The sequence below is a fragment of the Eleutherodactylus coqui genome, chromosome 2 (assembly GCF_035609145.1).
Source record: "Eleutherodactylus coqui strain aEleCoq1 chromosome 2, aEleCoq1.hap1, whole genome shotgun sequence".
Lineage (NCBI taxonomy): Eukaryota > Metazoa > Chordata > Amphibia > Anura > Eleutherodactylidae > Eleutherodactylus > Eleutherodactylus coqui.
The window spans coordinates 239,622,068-239,644,380 of NC_089838.1; the positions used below are offsets into that span (position 1 = coordinate 239,622,068).

Below are 22,313 nucleotides of genomic sequence, written 5' to 3' on the forward strand. Positions count from 1 at the left end.
CTACTTATTATGTTTTGGGGGTCCTGCGAGGCCTGATATGTTTGTTTGTCTGTTTCATGAAAATCCTTAATAGAAAAGATTGAACAAAAAAATGCACAACGTTTCAACCGAGTGAGGGTCTTTGCCAAGCTAACCAACATTCATCATGGAACAGAATATATATAAAACATATGCATACCTCAACCAATACCCATACAGACAACACCCACAATCACCTGTGTCCCATGTTCCAATTATGTTTCTCTATATCCAGTAGGGTGAGGGGCACTGACAATGAACAGTGGAGGACAATATTGGAAATGGAGGATGTCAGCACCCCTCACCCTACTGGATCTGGAGAAACATAATTGGAACATGGGACACAGGTTATTGTGGGTGTTGTCTGTATGGGTATTGGTTGGGGGATGTATATGTTTATGTTTAATCTATTTTTATTAGGTACAATTTTTGCAAAAATACAATACCAATTTTTTATCAAGAGTCATGCAGGACCTAATAATACGTATATAACTCAGAAATATAACAATCTGAACAGGCAATGAGCCTACTGTTGACTTTTATAGTTCCCACCTCCTTAAATTGTTGAATTATTAGGTTGTGCTCTATATTACTAATGCTGGGAACTATGAAAACCTGTTAACATGGAAAATGTTGCAGTATACCTGTTTGATGTATATGTTTTATATATATTCTGTTCCAGGATGTATGTTAGTTAGCTTGACAAAGACCCTCACTGGGTTGAAACATTGTGCAATTTTCTCGCAGAAGAATAAAAGATGTTGGATTAGAATCTTTGCACCTACTGACTGATGCTCTTTTCTTGATATAGATTATATGGATCAGAGTAACCCCTACTCACACTGCCTTGAGATCTGTGCCCGTCTTTTCCATATGGTCCAAATGCCATGATTGCAAAAAAACAAAAATCTGCACATCCAACAAATAAGTGTGAAAGTGCACAATAAGCTGTGGTTGCAAGAAAATACAGTAACAAACACATACTTCAGCGCTCATTTACACTTAATATCTGCATAAAAAATTTCAAGTTATCCCCTATAAACAGGATAGGGTATAACTTGCTGATCGGTGGGGTCATACTCTCCTGTCACTGTGGCGGTCGTTCCCCCCCCCCCCCCCCCCCCACACACACACAATGATGTCATTCTGCATGGAGCACTGGCCGCACATGCACAGTGATCGCTCCATTCTTTTCAATGGGGCTGACAGAAATACCCGAGTAGATGCCCTATTGATAGTCAATGGAGTGCATGAGCAAGCAGAGGAGGATGGGTGACATGGGACCCCATTCTTGAGATTGGGGGTGGATTTCAGCTGTGAGAGGTCCCCCTGATCGCCAGGTTATCCCCTATCATGTAATTGTGGTACCAACTCATTAATGCTAGAGACAATCACTTGACTGTCAGCTACTGAAATAGGCAATGATGAGGAAGTGACAATAGCTGAAATGGGCAACTGTGATGGAAAGAGAGAGCGCAGGGATGGGAGGCAATCACTTGACTGTCAACCATGGGGGGGACAGACAATCACTTGACCATCAACCACAAGAGGGAGAGAGAGAGACAGACAATCATTTGACAGTCAATAAGACAGAAAGAGACAAACAGAAAGAGAGAGGTCTGCCTGATATCAGTTTCTAACAACCAGACCATGCTATGTACACTACATCTAGATACATGACATTCTCCGGCAGCCTTGATTCTTCCTCCTCCCGGAATGCCCTTTTAAAGTTGGTTTTCTTGCAATGTTCCTACCATCTTAGTACATACAGTAACTAAGTTTTGTATCCTCAGCCCGGTTTCAGAACAAGGATGGACATAATAAAAAACGAGAACAAGACAGTGACATAAACAGCCAAGAGTCATCTGTGCACTCTTCGACTCCAAGAAAGAATGGCAGTGTGGTGAATTTTGAATCTCCAGGCAGCAAACACAGTCGAATACAAACTATCTCTCAGTCTGCCCCACGTGTGGTTGTCCCCCAGATACCAAATGTAAACCTGAGCCCTACTGTGTCTAAAGTAAAACAGCAGCGGGCAGAGAATACTTCAACCAGGTATTTGTACATATAACTCAAAGAAATAATTTGTCATATCTGTGGCCATCACCAGAGTGTACGTTTATTAATTTTCACAGAACATAACCCTTTCTTCCATTGCAACTAGGCATTAAGATTGTTGTTCAAGGATGTCCCATCTCCTCATAGATTAGACATACACATTGAAAGACCCTGATTTAAATGTTTATACTCATGCATTAATGCTGTTTTATTTGTAGACCATCCAGTGTAAAATTGGGAAGTTCAAATGATGTCTGCAGAACTAAGACCTACAATGCAGTACCACCTAAGAAGCAAATAGAAGATGCCTTATCAGAGCCTTTGTTCAGAAAAGGAATCAGACATGTAACACCTGAGCATCATGGATCCAGTACCCCAAGTGTCTCTCACCGTCCACACACAAGGTATTTTGTGGTTAATGAACATGAGTCTCGAAAGAAACTCCTACGCTCAACATCTAGGCTTCCAAGACACTTCCGAATGGATGAGTCTGGCGATATAGTAGAGCTATACCCAAGAAATGTCCGGAGGTATGTTGTGCAGACTCCAAGAAAATCCTACTCACCACACCTCAGTGAAGAAGAAGAGGCCGAACTTCAGAGAGATTTAATCCGTAGATCCAAACGACCCCATTCATTATCAGATCTACGTTATCCTCCTCGCTTTTACATTGGCGATCGTACAGACAGTCAGATTTTATCAGGAAGAGATTTAGCACGAATGCAATATAAATCCTGGGAAGGAGGATTCCAGATTGACTCAGATAAACCCCCACATCATCGCAAAAAATTAAGTATGAGGAACTATGATGTTGATGAACACTTTGTGGAACATCACAGGAAAGTAAAGTCAAGGCACAAACTTGAACATTGCCTTACAGAGTCTGACTCGGTATCTAATGGATCTAGCAGTGACCAGCAAAACAGCAGCACTGACCAATACATCCAGGTCATTCATAATAAGGACAAATACATCAAAACTGGTGGAAAGATAACTAAAAAGAAGTCCAAAACAAGTGCCGACTTAAATCCCTCTGTATTTAATGAACTCATTTGTTCAAATGTCTAGGATACTATTCATGTCACATCGGTTTGTCTATGCTGTAAATGTCACTTTAGTCACACAAATCCTAAACTATAGGAAACGGTATATGATGCTTTATGTGCAAAACTAGGCCTTAAGAACTTGTTTCATTGTGCTGACAATATTCTGAGGTAGCCAATGGTTAGTGTCTGTATTTAAGTGCCATACAAAAACGTAAAAATGTTTTAACAGTATTAGGGCTTAGTCAGACGGGCGTTTTTAGCCGCGATTTGCGCATGCGCATGCGTCCGGCGATTTTATAAAACCATTGCTTTGCAATGGTATCGGACACATGAGCGCTTTTTATGCGCTCGTCTGATAAATTATAGAACAGAAATCGCAGATCGCACCTATCTGTGATCTGCGATTCCTGTTCTCTTCTCTATATGCGCTCAATGGGGCCGGCGGCAGCAGCGCCGACCCCATTGAGAGCATATACTAGACAAATCATTCTTCTCTGCCACAGCTGTAACAGCTGTGGCAGAGAAGAACGATGTTTGCCCATTGAATTTAATGGAGCCGGCAATACAACCGTCTCCATTGAAAGCAATGGGCTGCCGGCGAGCGCTGGATGAATTGTTGGGAAGGGCTTAAATATATAAGCCCTTCCCTGAAATTCATCCAGAAATGTGTAAAAACAAAAAAAAATATATACTCACCTTGTCCCGGCAGACGGAGTTCAGCCGCGGCCGGCGGCAGTTCTCCTGAACTGCTCAGAGTAGTATTCAGCAGCCGGGGATTTAAAATCCCCGCCTGCTGAATGAGCTGCCTCTGATTGGTCACAGCCTGACCAATCAGAGGCAGCTCTCACTCACACCCATTCATGAATTCATGAATGGGTGAGTGAGTGCTGCCTCTGATTGGCTCAGCGCAGGGACCAATCAGGGGCAGCTCTCACTCACACCCATTCATGAAGCATATACCCCATTGAGAGCATATACTAGACAAATCATTCTTCTCTGCCACAGCTGTAACAGCTGTGGCAGAGAAGAACGATGTTTGCCCATTGAATTTAATGGAGCCGGCAATACAACCGTCTCCATTGAAAGCAATGGGCTGCCGGCGAGCGCTGGATGAATTGTTGGGAAGGGCTTAAATATATAAGCCCTTCCCTGCAATTCATCCAGAAATGTGTTAAAATAAAAAAAAATTGTATACTCACCTTTCCGCTGCAGCCGGAGTCCTGCCGCGGCCGCTGTCAGTTCTCCTGAACTGCTTCACGGCACTATTCAGCCGGAGGGGCTTTAAAATCCCCGCCTGCTGAATGATCTGCCTCTGATTGGTCACAGCCTGACCAATCAGAGGCAGGTTTCACTCACACACCCATTCATGAATTCATGAATGGGTAAGTGACTGCTGCCTCTCATTGGCTCAGCGGGAGCTGCCCGATTGGTCCCGCTGAGCCAATGAGAGGCAGCAGTCACTCACCCATTCATGAATTCATGAATGGGTGTGTGAGTGAAACCTGCCTCTGATTGGTCAGGCTGTGACCAATCAGAGGCAACTCATTCAGCAGGCGGGGATTTTAAAGCCCCGCCGGCTGAATAGTGCCGAGAAGCAGTTCAGGAGAACTGACAGCGGCCGCGGCAGAACTCCGGCTGCAGCGGAAAGGTGAGTATACAATTTTTTTTTATTTTAACACATTTTAGGATGAATTGCAGGGAAGGGCTTATATATTTAAGCCCTTCCTGACAATTCATCCCGGGCTCGCCCGCAGCGCATTGCTTTCAATGGAGCCGGCTGTATTGCCGGCTCCATTGAATGCAATGCGCTGGACAGCTCCGGTCCATTTCTAATGAAACGCGGCTAGGAGCAGATTTTCGGGCGTTTTTTCGGCCGATTTTTCGGCGCCGGTCACGCGATTTGCGCATGCGCATCCGTCATGCGATGCGCAAATCGCGCGAAAAAACGCCCGTGTGATTAAGGCCTTAGGCTGACTGCACACGGGCATATTTGCATCGCGGAATTACGATTGGATGTCCGCCTCCGGATTCTGCAGCAAATACCGCCCATAGCATGCTATTGAAAAATGAAATTTTCCGCTCTCGGAGGAAAAAGATCGCAGAATATTCTATTTTTGTGCAGGCTCCGTGTGGACGTCTTCCATTGAAGTCAATGGAAGCTGTCCGACTCGCGGCCCTTCCGCTAGGCAATGACGTGGGGAAAGCAGGGCTTTAAAATAGAAATCTGTACGGCACATGTCCAACAGCATGCTGTGCGGATCATCCACAGTACAGAAAGGAAGAAGATAAGACAGGTACACACGGATGTCAGCTGGGCACAGGGGCGGATTCCACTGCGGGCTCCCGCATGCAGAATCCAGCATGGTCATCTGCAGCTAGCCTTACACAAGGATTAACAGTGCTTGCGTAATAGCGACCTCAGAGTTTGTAGTTTGCTAAGGGTGCTTTCACACTTGTGCTGGGGATTCTGTTTTCCTGCTCCATTCAGGGAGCAGGAAAGGGACAAAAGGCTCAGTCTGTGGATGGAACCAAACAGTGTCGGGCATATTGCATTGACGATAATGGGGTCTGCCTGCTTTCCGCTCAGCTTTTGGACAGAAGAAAAAGCGCTGCAGGCAGCGTTTTTTCTTCTGGTATTTTCAGCCAGATCTGCGACACAACCTCCGACGCAGATGTGAAGCCACCCTGATTTATTCTTACATCAATACTGCATCAATACTGTTGTTTCATGGAGGATAGAAGAATTTACTACTGGTGATTTATCAGGTACATGTTGGCACACAGAGGACAATGCTGCAATTATTTTTTTCTGGACCCCTTTTCAGATACCCCACTTTCTTCGTACAATTGCATGTGACTTTCTGTCTCTATTTGTTAGTATATATATTCTCCGTCTGGGGGTGTGTGAGCCTGAAACCAGCTAAAAGCGCTGCTTAAGACATATGATGCCAGTAGTCAATCTCTACAGAGTTCATAGTTTCTCAGTCAATTCCTTTACATTATGATTGACATTCTGCTTACAGTACTAAGTATACTAAATTGTTGTTGTATATTATTTCTTGAAAAAGAATGTGTAGATGGCTTCTTTTCAAATGGGATCAACTAATATACAATTAAATCATCTGACATAACTGCTAAGTGTGGTTATTGCTAGTTACAAATGCAATGACAAGATGAAGGTGACCAGACATGACTTAGATTTTGTCCAGGTATCTTTTAACACTAACTCACCAGGGTATAGCAGAGTGCATTTTGGCCATAGTGCCTGAAGGAGCCTAGAGACACCTCTGCTATACACGAAGATGCGAGTATTATAAATAAGACATGGTAAGTGGCCCCTGTTAGGGTGATTCTACACATGCACCAGGGGATCTGCTTTCCTGCTCAGCTTGAGGAGCAGGAAAGGGGAATCACTGTGGCCGTATGGCTACATCTCGAAACAGCACTACAAAATGTTGAATTGACCCCATTGACTATAAAGGGTTCCGCTCAGCTGTTTGTCTTTTTCCACCCTTATTTTGAGCAGGATCTGCGACAGAACCTCCAACCAGATGTGAAATTTACTGCGTGGACCTTCAAGCTAATAATATTAAAATATAACTTTTATTATAAATAACTAAAATTTGAAAGGGAAGAACGAAACATACATATATTGAATCAAGTAAAGAACAATAATTCAAGAACACATGCCACTCGTGTGTAATGACCAACTAAGTTTGAGTCAAACAATAAGGCTCAACTTGTACAAATCATTGGTCTTGAAACATGACTTCGATAGTCCAAATTTGTTAGTCGTGTGTCATATTGTTAGAAAAACTGACACGTGTAAGATATTTAGACAAAGAAAAAAGCGTAACCCTACGCGTTTCCCCCACTTAGTGGGTTCTTCAGGGGTACGAATACGCTATTACCAGTGATGTACTGGGTTGTGGCTGAAAAGATGGTTCTTAATGAAACCTCATAAGTATCCAAGGCAGGTAGAGCCGGATACAGAGGAATCAAACCTAGATCTGTCTGAATATAGCTGTATAATAGCAGCTGGATTGCAAATTGAAGATTGCTTTCAAATGCAATATATTCCTGGACAGATCTAGAGAATTACCTAGACCGCAATAATAATGCTTGCGAATAGGTTCAGTTTAAGAACAGATCTATTCTCAGAGTTCAAATTTGGCCGGGATAGTATACCACGGTCAAATGTAGCCGTCAGATGTGATCAATAAAATAGGTCACTAAAGCCCTCTATTACTCTGCAGGTATTTTAGCAAGCAGATAAGTGCTACCTATGATAGTTCTTTGATAAGCTAGTCCCTGCGTTTAGAGCCTTAGACAAAAACTGAAATCAAAATAAATGAAAAAAACGGCGGCATGTCAGTCCTGGTGGTGGACTGACATGCACCCGTTTTTTTCATTTATTTTGATTTCAGTTTTTGTCTAAGGCTCTAAACGCAGGGACTAGCTTATCAAAGAACTATCATAGGTAGCACTTATCTGCTAAAATACCTGCAGAGTAATAGAGGGCTTTAGTGACCTATTTTATTGATCACATCTGACGGCTACATTTGACCGTGGTATACTATCCCGGCCAAATTTGAACTCTGAGAATAGATCTGTTCTTAAACTGAACCTATTCGCAAGCATTATTATTGCGGTCTAGGTAATTCTCTAGATCTGTCCAGGAATATATTGCATTTGAAAGGAATCTTCAATTTGCAATCCAGCTGCTATTATACAGCTATATTCAGACAGATCTAGGTTTGATTCCTCTGTATCCGGCTCTACCTGCCTTGGATACTTATGAGGTTTCATTAAGAACCATCTTTTCAGCCACAACCCAGTACATCACTGGTAATAGCGTATTCGTACCCCTGAAGAACCCACTAAGTGGGGGAAACGCGTAGGGTTACGCTTTTTTCTTTGTCTAAATATCTTACGCGTGTCAGTTTTTCTAACAATATGACACACGACTAACAAATTTGGACTATCGAAGTCATGTTTCAAGACCAATGATTTGTACAAGTTGAGCCTTATTGTTTGACTCAAACTTAGTTGGTCATTACACACGAGTGGCATGTGTTCTTGAATTATTGTTCTTTACTCGATTCAATATATGTATGTTTCGTTCTTCCCTTTCAAATTTTAGTTATTTATAATAAAAGTTATATTTTAATATTATTAGCTTGAAGGTCCACGCAGTAAATTTCTTTGAAGTCTGAACTTGGACTTACACTGCCCTTGTAAATTTGTTTTCCAACCAGATGTGAAACCAACCTTAAAAATTGCTCATTGCCAGTCCATGACATTTTTATTGTGGATTTTCAATATTTTACATTACATTAATCTGAAACAAATAGTGCATGTCAGTGGGGTTGGGAAAACTCCATTCACAGTGTCGAAAATAAATTCATGTAATTTTGCTCTAATCTCTTATGACCGATCGATCAACTGGTGGACCTGTTGACCATAATAGGGCTTTTAAAATGCAGTCACCAGGGCAATCAGTTGATTGCTACAGTTTCTGTTTCTAACACCCTGACCAACAGCTGATTTTGAAGGAAAGTTGTGACCACACTGTATTTTATGGCTATCTATGTAATATAAGGACAAGTCGAGTTCACTAGTGGCACTCTATTATGACACAAGGGGGTACTGAATGGAGGACTCACCCTACAAGTCCATAGATGTCCTTCCTGAGACAACACCTTTAAGTCTGGCAACCAGAAAGAGGAATGTGAATGATTTATAGTAAAACATCTTGTAAGGTGAAAAAAGACATATGACCATCCATTTCAGCCTATTATCCTATCCTAAAAACTATGAAATAGAGTATATATCTGCTATGTCATATATATTTCTATCTATATAGCAGATATAAACTCTATTATGATGTTTTTTGACCTTACATTTACAATAATAGTATAGATAGTTTTTTAGCAGCTTGCTTACAAAGTGAGCTTCTATAAACCTATGTGCACCCCAAGAGGTTTACCGATTTTAATTTTGGCCCCTACCTACTGCCAAGTTGTGCAGGCCTCATCTACAGCATCAAATAAGATCTTACATCTTCTAAGTGATTTACATTTTAAAACTCTTTCAATAGGTTACATCCTTGATCCCCTCCTGCAGTATTTTGGTCAAGAAAAGGCTTCTGCAGGAGAACAGATAGACAGCTTCCTAGCATAATAGTGGAATTTACATATCAAAAGGTACAGGAGGTCTGTTACAATTTCCACCCAAGAAAATATACATGATGTTCACTGAATGTACAGTATTGTGATTTTTACACCCACCTGTATCTTCCACCACACTGAGCATAATGGTCTGGTAAGTGCACATTATATACACAGCTTTGCTGCATGCACACTATGCACATGTAAAGCAGTGTATACAACTCTACTGGACCCAGTAGCTTTGTTTAAATGAGCATTACAGCCCCAAGCACTACTTAGCTTCATGCATATTCCATAGACATGTATCCTGATGATGAAACCAAAGTATTTTAAAATCTTGCCATAACATTCCTTTTTGTTGGCCTTAAAAGGTATGTTATTAATATAATTTAGCTGATTGATGGTATCGTAGTCTTATCAATTAGGTATGCCAAATTATATAAAGACGATGTATTGGAGAAGAATACAATGAGAAACACTCCAGTGATGTTTCCAAGCTCTTCTGTTTTATTGTTGCAATACAGGCAGTTATATAGTTTGGCGTCCCACACAAAGTAAACAATTCAAGCTCTACAGCATGTGTGATATTTCTCTCTTGATAAAACATTACAAAGGTTAATTAGGACAAAGCTGTATGCTCAGTGTCTGAGACCATGTTAATAAAACTACAACATGTGTCTTGTACGTGTCCTGTCTTGCCATGTACAGGACACTACTGCATAAAATATAACTCAATACTTTAACAGGTATCATACCTTTAAAAATCACCTTTATCTTGTGAGGGAAATCATATCTTGCATGGTTTACTATTGTGTTTTAGTCTAATTTCGGCTGTCTACAAGTGAAATGTTCTGAGGAATAAATTCCTTAAAGAATGTTAAAAGGATTTTTACCTGAGACAAAGCCAGTAAGTCTCCAAAAGACAGGAAACATGAGATTTCCATTAGAAGAATGGAGCCAGCAGAGAGATGATTCAACAGAACATGATCATTCTTTAGACTTCAAAGGAAAACCAGTTTGAACCAAATGAATGATGTAGCTGTGTTTGGCTTTGTAACATCCCTTTCTGTATCAACCGAAATCTACCTTTTTGTCTATAAAAGCTGTGTCTTAATACAATAAATCAGAAGGTTTCTTGGGTTACACATGTAATTGTGTTGTATGAGATGATTTTCTCTGAGCTCATACCAACCACATCTAATATGGCACCCCCAGCATGTCTAAGTCTGTGATTGCGCTAACAATCTATATAGCACATGCATATTATGCTGCACTTTATATCATTTGATATTACGGGTTCTGTCCTCATTGGGGCTCAATCTATACTCACCTTTCTCTATGTTTTTGGAATGTGGGAGAAAACCCACATAAACATAGAGACAACATGCAAACTTTATGCAGATGTTGCCCTTGGCTGGATTTTAACCTAGGACCGTGGCACTGCAAGGCAACAGTGCTAACTGCTGAGCCACCATGTCAGATTCAAGACTTCTTTATTTCTCATACCGAGAACAATCACAGTTTGTTTCACCCACACTCTGCGGCACGGACCCCATAGTGATAAAATAGCATGCACTCAACTCCACTACATTGTCGTTAGGGTCTATTCCCGTAAGTGTAAATATGCAACATATTATACGCATATTTTTTTACACACCTAATTGAGCCCATTGATTTCAATGGGATCATTCACAGCTGCGTACTTTTCCTACAACTTTTGATTATGTGAAAAAAAAGCAGCATGTCCTATCTTGGTGTGTATTACGCACTGTAAGGCCTCATGTCCACTAGCTAAATGGAATTGCGGATTCCGCCGCGGAATCCGCCCATAGGAAATCATTGGCCATCCGCTGTCCATTAAATTGATTTTTGCACCCGCGGATGGCATTTTAAAAGAATTGCGATTTTCACGCGCGGGAGAAAAAACGCGGCATGCTCCATTCTGCCGCGGATTCCGCGTGGATCGGCAACATTGCTATCACATTGATAGCAATGTGTGCGGATATCTGCATGCAAAAAAAATACCATTTAAAGCAAATCCGCGCGGAATTCGCCGCGGAAATCCGCGGCAGATTCTGCGCAGATTGTATTTTTCTAGTGAACATGAGGCCTAATAGTCCATTGAAATCCATAGGTATGTGTAAATACGCAGAAAACCTGCATATCTGCTGTGTGTTTACACACAAAATCAACGGGATTTCATGTGTTCTTCTCTTAGACTGATGATAGGCAGAAAAACACAAGCAAACAGCATAGTTCTGTCCGTAAATACACCGCGTATTCATGGACCACAATACGCAGCCTTACACAGTGCAATTGGGAAGGGTATGGTTTCTCCTTAGGGGAGAGCACCTGGAAGGTGTGAGGAGACTTATAAAGCCGTACATGCTCCTCTGGGGAAGCTGCAGAGCAGTGCAGGACCAGTCTGCCTAATGATATATGAGAAGCTGACTCCTCCCACCCACGTGACTGATCACATGCTCATGACATCACTACAGGTCCTTTACCCCACAAGGCTCTTCCTACCAGTACAGCATGGAGCTGTTACCTGAGTGCTAGTGATGAGTTACAGGTATATAGAACTATATGTGCTGTTATTCACTGGAGGAGAAGGCAACATTCCTGTAGCTCAACAGCACGCTTAGAACTACAAGTCCCAGCATGCTCCACTGCTACTATTACGGAAGCCCACATGGGATACATTCACGTGCGGCAGTCTGTGATAGAATCTACCATATGAATGGGGTTATCTGTACGCCCTGTGCCTGGACCTCTGCAGCCTGCCAGGTGTCAATATGACTATACATCACACAGAATGGGATATTTTGCAGGTCGCTGCGCAATATTCCATTGTGTGGTAAAATCTGCATGTCTAACGTGCAGATATGATATGCAACTGAAAGTGTCAGAATTCTGCCTGCAGTTCCATGTAAAAACATTTAGTCCGGCTTCACACGAGTGTAAGCCTATTTGCACACGCCTGGGTCCAGCGTTTTTGCATGCACATCAGCGTACTTTACCATACTTTTGCCCCCATAAGGTATGTTCATCTGCGCAGTAAACATAGACGCACCACTTGAAATGGCAATTACTTCCCGAAGTGTTTTCCCCCCCCATATATATATATATATATATATATATATTACTTATTGCACTACCAATCTGCACCTGCAAAATCCAGAAATGCGAACAAACCTATTGAAATCAGTGAGTTCTATCCTCTGCGTATTGCGTGACTAAATATACCTGTGTGAAGCCGGCCGTAGACCTGCGGATTTGGACAGAGAAATATTGTCAGGCTGCCTGCACACGGCAGAGCCGGACTGGATGCAGAATCCCTGCGTAGCCGCTTTCTTTTCTCTTCATCTGTACTGTGGGTGGGCCGCGCGGCTCGCCGTCGGACATGCGCAGTACAGATTTTTTATTGTATTTTATTTTTTAAACTCCTGCTTTTCCTCTGAAATCCGCAGCCCGTCCGTACTGCCGATTACAGACTGGCCGCAGGTTTGGACAGTTCCATTGACTTCAATAAAAGTTGTCTGCGCGGAGACCGCAGGAAAATGGCGCATGCTGCGATTTTTTTTTTTTTTGTCCCTCTGTGAGTGGTTTTCGCTTGTGTGCAAGAAGAATCACTTTTACATTGCATGCTATGGAATGTATTTGCTGCAGAATCCAGAGGCGTTTGCCCGCACCGGATTCCACAATTCAAGTCCCCCTGTGGTCGGGCACCCTTAAGGCCGTCTCCTCACCCTTCATAACTGCTGTGGAAAATTGGCAGCATGTCCAGGATGAGCCACGTGGGGGAGATTTAAAAAAATCTCCTTCACATGGTACAGAAACTTTTCACAACGCATCCGCAAAGTTTTTGAAAAACGCTGCAGATTCTAAGGCCACGCTCACACATCCGTTTTTTACCGCCACTACTACGACATTTTGAATGCTGGGGTAATCCTGATACAAGACTCCCATTGATTTCAATGGCGCTTCACAGACCTGCACTTGATTTTCGAGCGCTGTTTGCCCTATTTTACTACAATTAACACACCTCATCACCCATCAGAATGATAGGGTGCGTTAAAACCTGCTGTCGGAGGTGGTAAAATTGCGGCATTTTGCCAACAGCATGTGTGAGTGGTCTTCTTCCACAGCATGCCGATTCATAGTGCAGATTTCAACTCTGGAAATACAGGGGTTAAACTCCGCAACAGATTCATGACAAAAACCGCCGCCAAATCCACAACATTTAGGTGCAGATTTCGGTACTGCGAATTTCTTGTGTATTTCGCATGCACTATTCTGATCCGTTTTATGGACAAGACTTGCTCATTCAAGTCAATGGGGAGAGAAGAATAAAAAACGGACAGCACGCGGCTGCCATCTCCTTTTCACCGAGGAGATCGTAAAATAATGCTATTCAACTTTTAAACATTTTGTTCTTAACAGATCATATAAAAAGTGGACCTTGGACTTTGTTTTCCCACATTGACCAGAAAATGAGGAAATTAACACTGCTGAGTCTTCAATCAAGAAGTATTTGCCGAAACAACTTCCTTCGCTTTTCAGGCTTGACAGGCAGTATTCCATACAAGGTACTGAAACAGCCTTTTAAAGGGCATTCCTACAGTATCACTGGGTTTTATGAAATACTGTAAGCATACACCAGAAGATTTTGATTGCTTGGAGGGTTTTACATATCTGAGAATTAAGCCATAGCATTCATAGAATCATAGAATGGTAGAGTTGGAAGGGACCTCTAGGCTCAGTGCAGGATTCACTAAATCATCCCAGACAGATATTTGTCCAGCCTCTGTTTGAACACTTCTATTGAAGGAGAACTCACCACCTCCTGTGGTAATCTGTTCCACTCATTGATCACCCTCAATGATGACTCCTTTAAGGGAATTGTAAGTGTAAATCACTTGTATAAGATCACTTTCAAAAATAGATATTCTGTTGCAGAAGGTTGTCACTACTGACTTACTGGCTCTGTTGATATAGATTTTTGCTTCCACTGGAGGTAAATGTCTAGAGTGTTCCCTGAGGGATATCAACCTCCAAGTATGCCACTGTATACACATGCAATGGTATATATCAGTTCTTGACTACCTTTATAAAAAGGATATTTCAAGATATCCAATTTTTCTTTTACTGTTTCCTTCTATATCAAAAAGCGTATGTTATTACACTTTACAATACCTTAAAAAAGGGTATGCCAATGTATAACAGTCCTGTGTATGCGAAAAGTACACTTTTTCGGCACACAGTGAATGCCTGGAGGCTTATTTATACGTCCGGTGTGCCGGTAGCTCCCTCTGTTCATATATCATACCTGAAGTAGAAAGAACATGAACAGATCTTTAGAAATAAAGTGACTTTTTGCTTCTGTGTGTAATATGTGTAATACCACACACACTATTTAGACTCCTTCCGCAGTCTGGTTTGTTGCATGACGTTTTATCGTTGTCTTCCTTTTATTTCCATAGAGAACTGAAGATGCTTCATTTGAAACTAAGTTAAAGGAAGAAGATGAAGAGGAGCCCAAGGCTTTTACAGGGAATATACCTGGCATGCCAAAAAAGAAGCACACTATACAAATAGTTTACTGTGGCTCTGGCTACCATGGCATGCAAGTAAGTGTTACATTGCATCTGTGTTCAGGACATAGCCTCCATTGTTTAAACCGCAGGTTTTAGGTACATATGTGGCTTGATCTGCATGGCATCTTTCCAAATCCACTGGTGGAGATTTATCAAGACAACGACATAGAACAATTACAGGAGCTACACTTGGCAACCATTTAAGTCTCTATTTACATTTGCCAAAGTGTTATAGGAAAAAACAGAGCTGTAATGTAATTAGTTGCTAGAAGCAACTCCTGTATTTTTCCTTTAGGCCTCATGTCCACGGGGAAATTCAGGCCCGCGTTAATTCTCCATGCAGAATCCCACAGCGGTTCCCTCCTTTCCTGCAGATATGAAGCCTGAGAATAAGATACCCAAAAAATCCTGAAAAATCATACTACGCCTTTTTTTCGGGGTAGGTCTTATTTTCAGGGAAATGGGGTATACTTAAAGGGGTTGTCCCGAGAAAGCAAGTGGGGTTAAGCACTTCTGTATGGCCATATTAATGCACTTTGTAATATACATCGTGCATTAAATATGAGCCATACAGAAGTTATTCACTCTCTTGTCTCCGTCCTCGCGCTGTCTCTGCGTCCCCGTCGCCATGGAGCCGTCTAATTTCTTCCTCAGCAGTCTTTTTTAGACGCGCTTGCGCAGTCTGTACTCTCCCCGCTATGAACGAGCCGCTCCAGCGTGCCCGCGCGATACAGCTCATCTGCGCATGCGCAGACGAGCTATCACTGCACGGGAGCGGCGTTTCATTCATTACAAGTGCACGCCTCCACCGATGACATCAGTCACCTGCTCACGTGACCGGCGTCTCAGGAGCGCGCATGAAAGCCTCCTGGAAGCGCGGTGCACCGTGGAACGCACCCTGGGACATCACAGGCGCCATCTTGGAAGAAGAACTTTATAAGTTATTATTTCTTCAAAACGGTAAGTAGGAAAGCGGTTTATAACCGCTTTAAAGGGCTGCTTTATGCCGGGGGGTGACAGGGGGAATGGGCTAATTGAAAATTTTGAGGTTTTGGCTCGGGACAACCCCTTTAAATGTCCAGACGCTGCGGATCTGCCCTCCATCTTCTCCGGCCCAGCGGATGTGCTCGACACGCCAGTGCTGTGCACATCTTTTTCTTTTTTTGAACTTCTGCTCTCCCACGGCACAGCAGAAATACAGCTGCGGGTGTGTCGCGGGACGGGACGGCCCCCATAGGCTTCAATGGAAGCCACGGGAGACCCACATGAAATGGAGCATGCTGCGGGTGTTTTCTTGCACGTGCAGTCCGTGTGCCAGAGAAAAAAATGACATCCGCAGGTATTTAATTACCTGTGGGTGTCCAATGCATCCCTATGGGCGCGGATCACGCATGCGGATTTGATCATACCTAATTTGCTGGTGGATATTGGGCCTTATACTATTTTTTTATTCAATCGCCTCACCGCCTTTACTCTAGATTTTCAGTTTTCTTCTAGTGCTTTGATAATTCTACATTATATACAGTAGAAACAATTGTCAATATTTTCCCACATTTCTGAGCATAAGATGAGGTTTGTAGCGTATACAGATATGTCTTATATTTAATAACACTGCTGTTATGGCCTTTATTTTATACGAACCATAATTGATATGGCCTACCTTACATTACACATAAAGTGTCCAGACATATCCCATTCATAGTGCAATCATCAGAGTCTGTCAGTTGAATCACAATTGTCATTTTTTAAGTGTTCCCCCACCCATCTACGTGTTCTATACTATTTCCTACTTGTATCTGTTTTCATTCAGAAGTTATTCCGGATTGCACTGATTTTTGAATCGCCGTGTACTACATCTTCCATGTATTGGCGGGTGCAGCTTCCTCTACTAAAATATCTGATCGCTGTTAAAGCAGACTTGCAGAAATCAGCTGATCACCAGGACAGCCTCAATATTCTTCATTTTTCTGTTTGTCAAATGATAAGATTGTGTAGCTTTCTCCCTGTCTTGTAAGCGCTGCAGAATATGTTGGCGCTATATAAATAAAGATTATTATTATTACTAATATGTGTGTAATTGCTCTATTGCCGTTCTTCTGGCAGCAGACTTGCCGCTGTGAAAGTAGTTGGAAAAACTTTATATAAAATAGATGCATTGACTATTGAGTTTTTTTCATCAATTACGAAAAGCCATGAAACATTGTTATTGTGATCTTGAGTGCCGAATACAGATATATTACATTTATGTATTATATATTGTTTTGCAGCTACATTACGGATCCCCTTTGCCAACTATTGAAGGACAGATTGTTTCTGCCCTTGTAAAAGCTCAATGTATTCCTGAGATTTGTTCTACTAACTTAAAGCTTGTGCGATTTCAGCGCTGTGCCCGCACAGACACGGTGGGTGAATTGTATTTTACTGCTGTTATTATAATACCACTCTGTAGATTGTATGTTATTGTGTATTATTTCACTGGTCTGATCCCTTAAAGAAATAATATACAAAATTTAGTTATTTATTAAAAGATAGAATCCCGGGCTCATACAAACACAAAAACTAAATTCAATTATAGCCCACCATAATACGATATCCTGAACAAATTATTAATATTCGATATCACTACACCTGAAGAGTATATACTTGTATATCTAGTCATGAGGCCCACAATATAAAGGACTAATCCCTAGATAGATATTGGTAGAGTAATTATGGACCCCCACTAGGTTGACGTCCTCAAACGTGTGGCGTTCCCATGAAATGATTATACCAAGTAATTCTCCTAAAGTGTGTATAAATGTGTGATCGTATGGTGTATTTGGGAGGTTTATTTTCGGACACACTGTAGCACATAAACACAAGGTAGAACAGAAAATAATTACTAAGCACAATTAACCTTTTCCAATCCAATTTTGTATTCAGGGTTTCCTAAAAGGCTTTCTCTTTTTGCTGTTATACAACGGTGCCATCTGCCGGCTAAAGCCAGTGTGTGTGTGTCAGTGAGGCTCCGACAGCGGAGTGGCTGACAATAGACGGTAAGAATACCCTGTCGGACGTCTTCTGACATCGGAGCTGTACAAGTTTCAAATCAGAATGTAGGAAGACGTGAGACAGTGGACTGGAAAGGGTTAAACATGTAAAACGATTAGATGAAATATAAATAAAATGTGAAAAAATAAAAAAACAAAACCCATCCACGACCCCAAAAATGTTCACTGCCAAATCCACATACACCGATTTTATAGTGTCAGCTACTCTGGCGTTAGTAGGTTCCTGTCACACAGAATGCATGTTACACAAAACATACAATAACTACCCTATTTTGGTCTGTTCCATCCCGATCCTATCTGCTGTTGCTAAAAAATCTATGTACTTGGAAGATAATCATCTATGTACAGAGGCTCCAGCTAAAGCTATAAGGGAGGGAGATAACATTTATAGCTAGAATAGGGTTTTTGTTTTTGCCACTAGAGCGACATCATACACCACACAATGTGCAAATATTGTTATGCATGGGAGAATTAGATGATGCGCTTTTGGGGTAAATATTATTAAATGAACTAACTACTTTAAATCATAGTGCAGGAAAATAAAGAAAAACTGTATTTTTTTTTTCCTATTTCTGACCATTTTTCACTGAAAAAGACCCACAAAATTAAAGGGGTTGTCCCTCCCGCGCCGAAACAGGTTTTTTTTTTTCATGAAAAGGTTAATGGTCAATAATCCTCCTAGATGCCGGCTGGTTTTTAGGGGTAGTGCACAGCCCCCCCTAAGTCTGGTGCTGGAAGATGTTAGCACCCACTAGTTTGATGCTTTGTCTAATGATAGAGGTGCTTTAAAGGAAGCCTGTCATCTCCTAGAAGCACCATAAACTTACTGGCTGTCTTTTAGGTGTTCTTGATTGAACGCCTCGGCCCCTTTTGTTACCAATCATCAGGATGACCTCAGTTCTGTCCTGGATTGTCAACAGCATATTATGGTACCTGAAACGCCATGCGATTTAGTGGTTTCTATATCACATAACCCAACATAACGTTGTTAATACTCAGAATTACATAATCCATAATAACTCAGACAACCATAAAGTAAGTTATCGTGCTTATAGGATAGGTCTCACTGAGTCCGGGGGGGTCATATTAAATACTTACTGGGCTCTCCATTCCCCACTGTCACCGCAGGAAGTTGCGTCCCCAATCCCCCCCCCCCCCCCCCCCCTCTATCAATATGACTCTTTTCATTCAGTCGATACACATATTCCCATTGAGAACAGTGGAGTGATTCACGGACTGCATGAAAAGACCTATAGACTGACCACATGCCGACTTAAAGGGGGAGCAGTAAGTATAACAATTATACCCACGGACTTACCAGGACCTGTTCTATAAGCATCATAACTTCAGGCCCATTTAGACGCAACGATTATCGCTCAAAAGCCATCTTTTGAGTGATAATCGTTGTGTTTAACTGCACTGACATCATGCAGTTTTCATTAAACCATCGCTCGTCGTTGTCTTTCAGCATGAGCCTTATCGGGGATTTACAGCGGGATACAGCTGATACTATTGTTTCAGCTGTATCCCGCTCCCCGATCACAGGCGTGGTATGAAGAACAGAGCGGTCCAGCTGCGTCCTCCATACCCCACTCGGAGCGCTCGGCTATATAACAGCCGTGCAGAAAACATCTGGATGCAGAAGACAAGCAAGGACACCCTGCGTGTCTTCTGCATCCTCTGCTCGCAGCACAAGGTGATCGCTCAACGTTTGAACGATCATCTTCCGCAGTAAATGACGCAATAATTATCACTCAAAAGACATCTTTTGAGCGATAATTTTTGTGTCTCAATGGGCCTTTAGTTTCTGATGCTAATATAAGTGACAAGTTCCCTTTAGGCCCTGCCCAAGTGGTGATGCTCCTATTAGCGCTCTAATTTTCTTTGCACTTTACGATATGTGCTTGCATCTAACAAGCCAGTCTGCGCTAATTATCAAGCAAGAATATACAGCATTTGTGGCTTGTGTTTACCAAAGGCAAGCAAACTTGCTTGGAGCAAGTTATATCGTCCACACCAGACACAATTAATTTGCCGTCTTCAGTATGCCACCCCTCCACGTCATAGCAGCTTAAGCCTGGGTTCACACAGGGCGGATTTGCCGCGGTTTTGCCGCAGCAGATCCGCCCGCGGCAAAACCGCCCGCGGCCGCTAATCTCGGGATTAGCCAGCCATGTGGATGAGATTTCTCAGAAATCTCGTCCACACGGGACGGCTAATCCGCAGCGGTAAATCCGAAGATTGAGCAGGTCTGTTTACCTTTCCTTTTTTGTTTATTTACGTCGCGGCCCCCCGCTCACCTCTATGGGAGCGCCGACCGCAACGGAAAAGCATGCGGCCGAGCCGCTTCAAAGCCGCCGCGGCTTAAACCGCGGCGGTTCTCCCGGCGGAGATCTCACGGTTTTTGCTGCGGCCAAACCGCGAGATTTCCGACGGGAATCCGCCCTGTGTGAACCCAGCCTAAAGGTTCTGCAGTTATTGTCCAGTTTTAGGCCACTCTCACACATGCGCTCGGCCGCGATTCTAGTTTCGTTTTTGGACGTAGTTCCTGCGTCCGACAGCGGGCTTCAGTGCACCCCATCATTGTGATGAGGTTTGCTAACTGTGCAAAATAGTGCAGATTGTGCTAGAAAATCGTGGCACTAGAAAGCACTGCGATCGTGCTCATGTCTGCAAGGCCTCATTGAAATCAATGGGAGCGTTATACCGCAATTACTGCGGCGTTCAAAGGCTGCGGTAAAAAGTGCATTTGTGAGAGAGCCCTTATAATTATAACATTCTTTGTATATTAGCAATTAACTGCCCAGTGTGTACAAGGCTCCTATTTCTTGACCATGGGTCTTTGCTATATGGGTCTAATTCGATTTCTCTACCATGGGGCTACATACACCCTGTGCCAGCAGCCCAAGGACTTGTCTGAATTTCATTAATATCTTCAATCTTTACAAAAAGCCTTTATGTTGTTTTGTATGTTTTTTTTTAAAGCATTTTTTTAAAAAAAACAACCTATAAATGTGACATAACAGAGGATAGGAGTTTTCGAATCTAGTAGATAAAAAGGGAATGTTTGCTCCATGCTGCACTAACATTTGTAGTTTTATCCTGGCAATATTTAATTTGCAAAGAATTAATAGTAAGATTCCAATCACTTTTTGCACTTCTTCTTTACTAGGGAGTTTCTGCCTTGGCTCAAGTTATCTCCGTACGGCTCTTTGAAAGCTGTGCAAATCCCATTGAAGTTATCAACTCCTACCTTCCACCAGAAATCCGTGTCATAGGTAGTGAAATTTTGTAATATCAAATCCAGAACTATACATCCGATTGCAATAAGCACATTTACCTATCATTTTTTGTTTTTGGACACAGGTATAAAAAGAGCGACCAGGGGTTTCAATGCTAAGTTCATGTGTGATGCACGGACCTATTCTTACACTCTCCCCACATTTGCGCTATCGAGGAATGCCAGCTCTGCTCCTGACTCCAGCTTCCGGTTGTCTCGAGAAGATTTCCACCGCACCAACGCGCTTCTTTCTTTCTATAAAGGATCACACCGCTTCCATAACTTCACAAGAGGAAAATCGTCAGATGACCCCAGCGCATGGAGACGGATATACCAAATCTCCTGCTCTGAGCCGTTTGTTCGGCATGAGGTGGAATTTGCAAGAATTGTCATTAAAGGGCAAAGTTTCATGTTGCACCAGATCCGAAAAATGGTTGCTCTGATCATAGCAGTGATGAAGGGTTCTGTTGCACCGGAATTTCTTCCTCTATCGATGCAGCCAGAAAAGATCAACATTCGGATGGCTCCATCTTTAGGGTTGGTTTTAGAGTGTACGCATTTTGACTCTCATAATCAACGTTGCCATACAAATCAGTCCATGCGCACCGTAACCTGGGAAGACTTTTTGCCTACAATAGAAGCCTTCAGGGAGGAGAAGATCATGCCAGTCATTATTGAGGGAGAACTGCAAGCTCTTTCCATGTCTTCCTGGTTGCAGCTGCTTAATGCCTATATGTGAGAGGTCATCTGAAATAAGACATTGTAAGACTTCTTATGTGGTAAAAGCCTTAAAATGGTAATACATTGTGAATGTTAAGTACCACCATGTTTGTTTTGTATTATGACCATATTTGTTTAACCACCTGCAAGATAAAATTCTTGCTGAACTTCTGTTGCAGCAATTTGGACCACTTTCTGTAAAATCTGGTCATGAAATGACTTCAAGCTGCAAAGGGGCAAGATATAAGCTGATAATTGAATGTTATAGAACATGCCTACAACACTTTCCCTTAGGCTGGGTTCACACGGCCGTAAGCGGAATGAGCTTGTGGAGGCCCACAGCGGATTCCAGCTGTGAACCCGGACGTGATCCT

The 22,313-nt window shown here is 42.3% G+C and overlaps 2 protein-coding genes across 2 annotated transcripts in view; both read left to right on the forward strand.

Annotated features, from left to right (window-relative positions):
* Positions 1–3,421, forward strand: part of TMC3 (transmembrane channel like 3) — a 105,510-nt gene extending 102,089 nt beyond the window's left edge. The window contains exons 19-20 of the mRNA XM_066589369.1: positions 1,812–2,073; positions 2,295–3,421. Coding sequence (XP_066445466.1) covers positions 1,812–2,073; positions 2,295–3,144 — 1,112 coding nt within the window. The 3' untranslated portion in view covers positions 3,145–3,421. The remainder of the gene's footprint in view (positions 1–1,811; positions 2,074–2,294) is intronic.
* An 8,358-nt stretch (positions 3,422–11,779) lies between these two features.
* Positions 11,780–22,036, forward strand: LOC136612383 (pseudouridylate synthase 1 homolog). Its single transcript, XM_066592685.1, has 6 exons — positions 11,780–11,864; positions 13,736–13,881; positions 14,776–14,922; positions 17,157–17,291; positions 21,112–21,217; positions 21,306–22,036. Exons 2-6 carry the CDS (start codon positions 13,786–13,788, stop codon positions 21,956–21,958), a joined length of 1,137 nt encoding a protein of 378 aa, XP_066448782.1. The 5' UTR covers positions 11,780–11,864; positions 13,736–13,785; the 3' UTR covers positions 21,959–22,036.
* Positions 22,037–22,313: the final 277 nt, after the last annotated feature.

What these genes read in the sequence shown, in the direction of transcription:
- LOC136612383 (XM_066592685.1), top strand. Translation starts at nt 13,786, where the DNA reads ATGAGGAAATTAACACTGCTGAGTCTTCAATCAAGAAGTATTTGCCGA. An exon ending in GCTGTGCCCGCACAGACACG is followed by an intron (nt 17,292 to 21,111) that starts GTGGGTGAATTG and finishes CTTCTTTACTAG; the next exon opens with GGAGTTTCTGCCTTGGCTCA. An exon ending in ACCAGAAATCCGTGTCATAG is followed by an intron (nt 21,218 to 21,305) that starts GTAGTGAAATTT and finishes TTTTGGACACAG; the next exon opens with GTATAAAAAGAGCGACCAGG.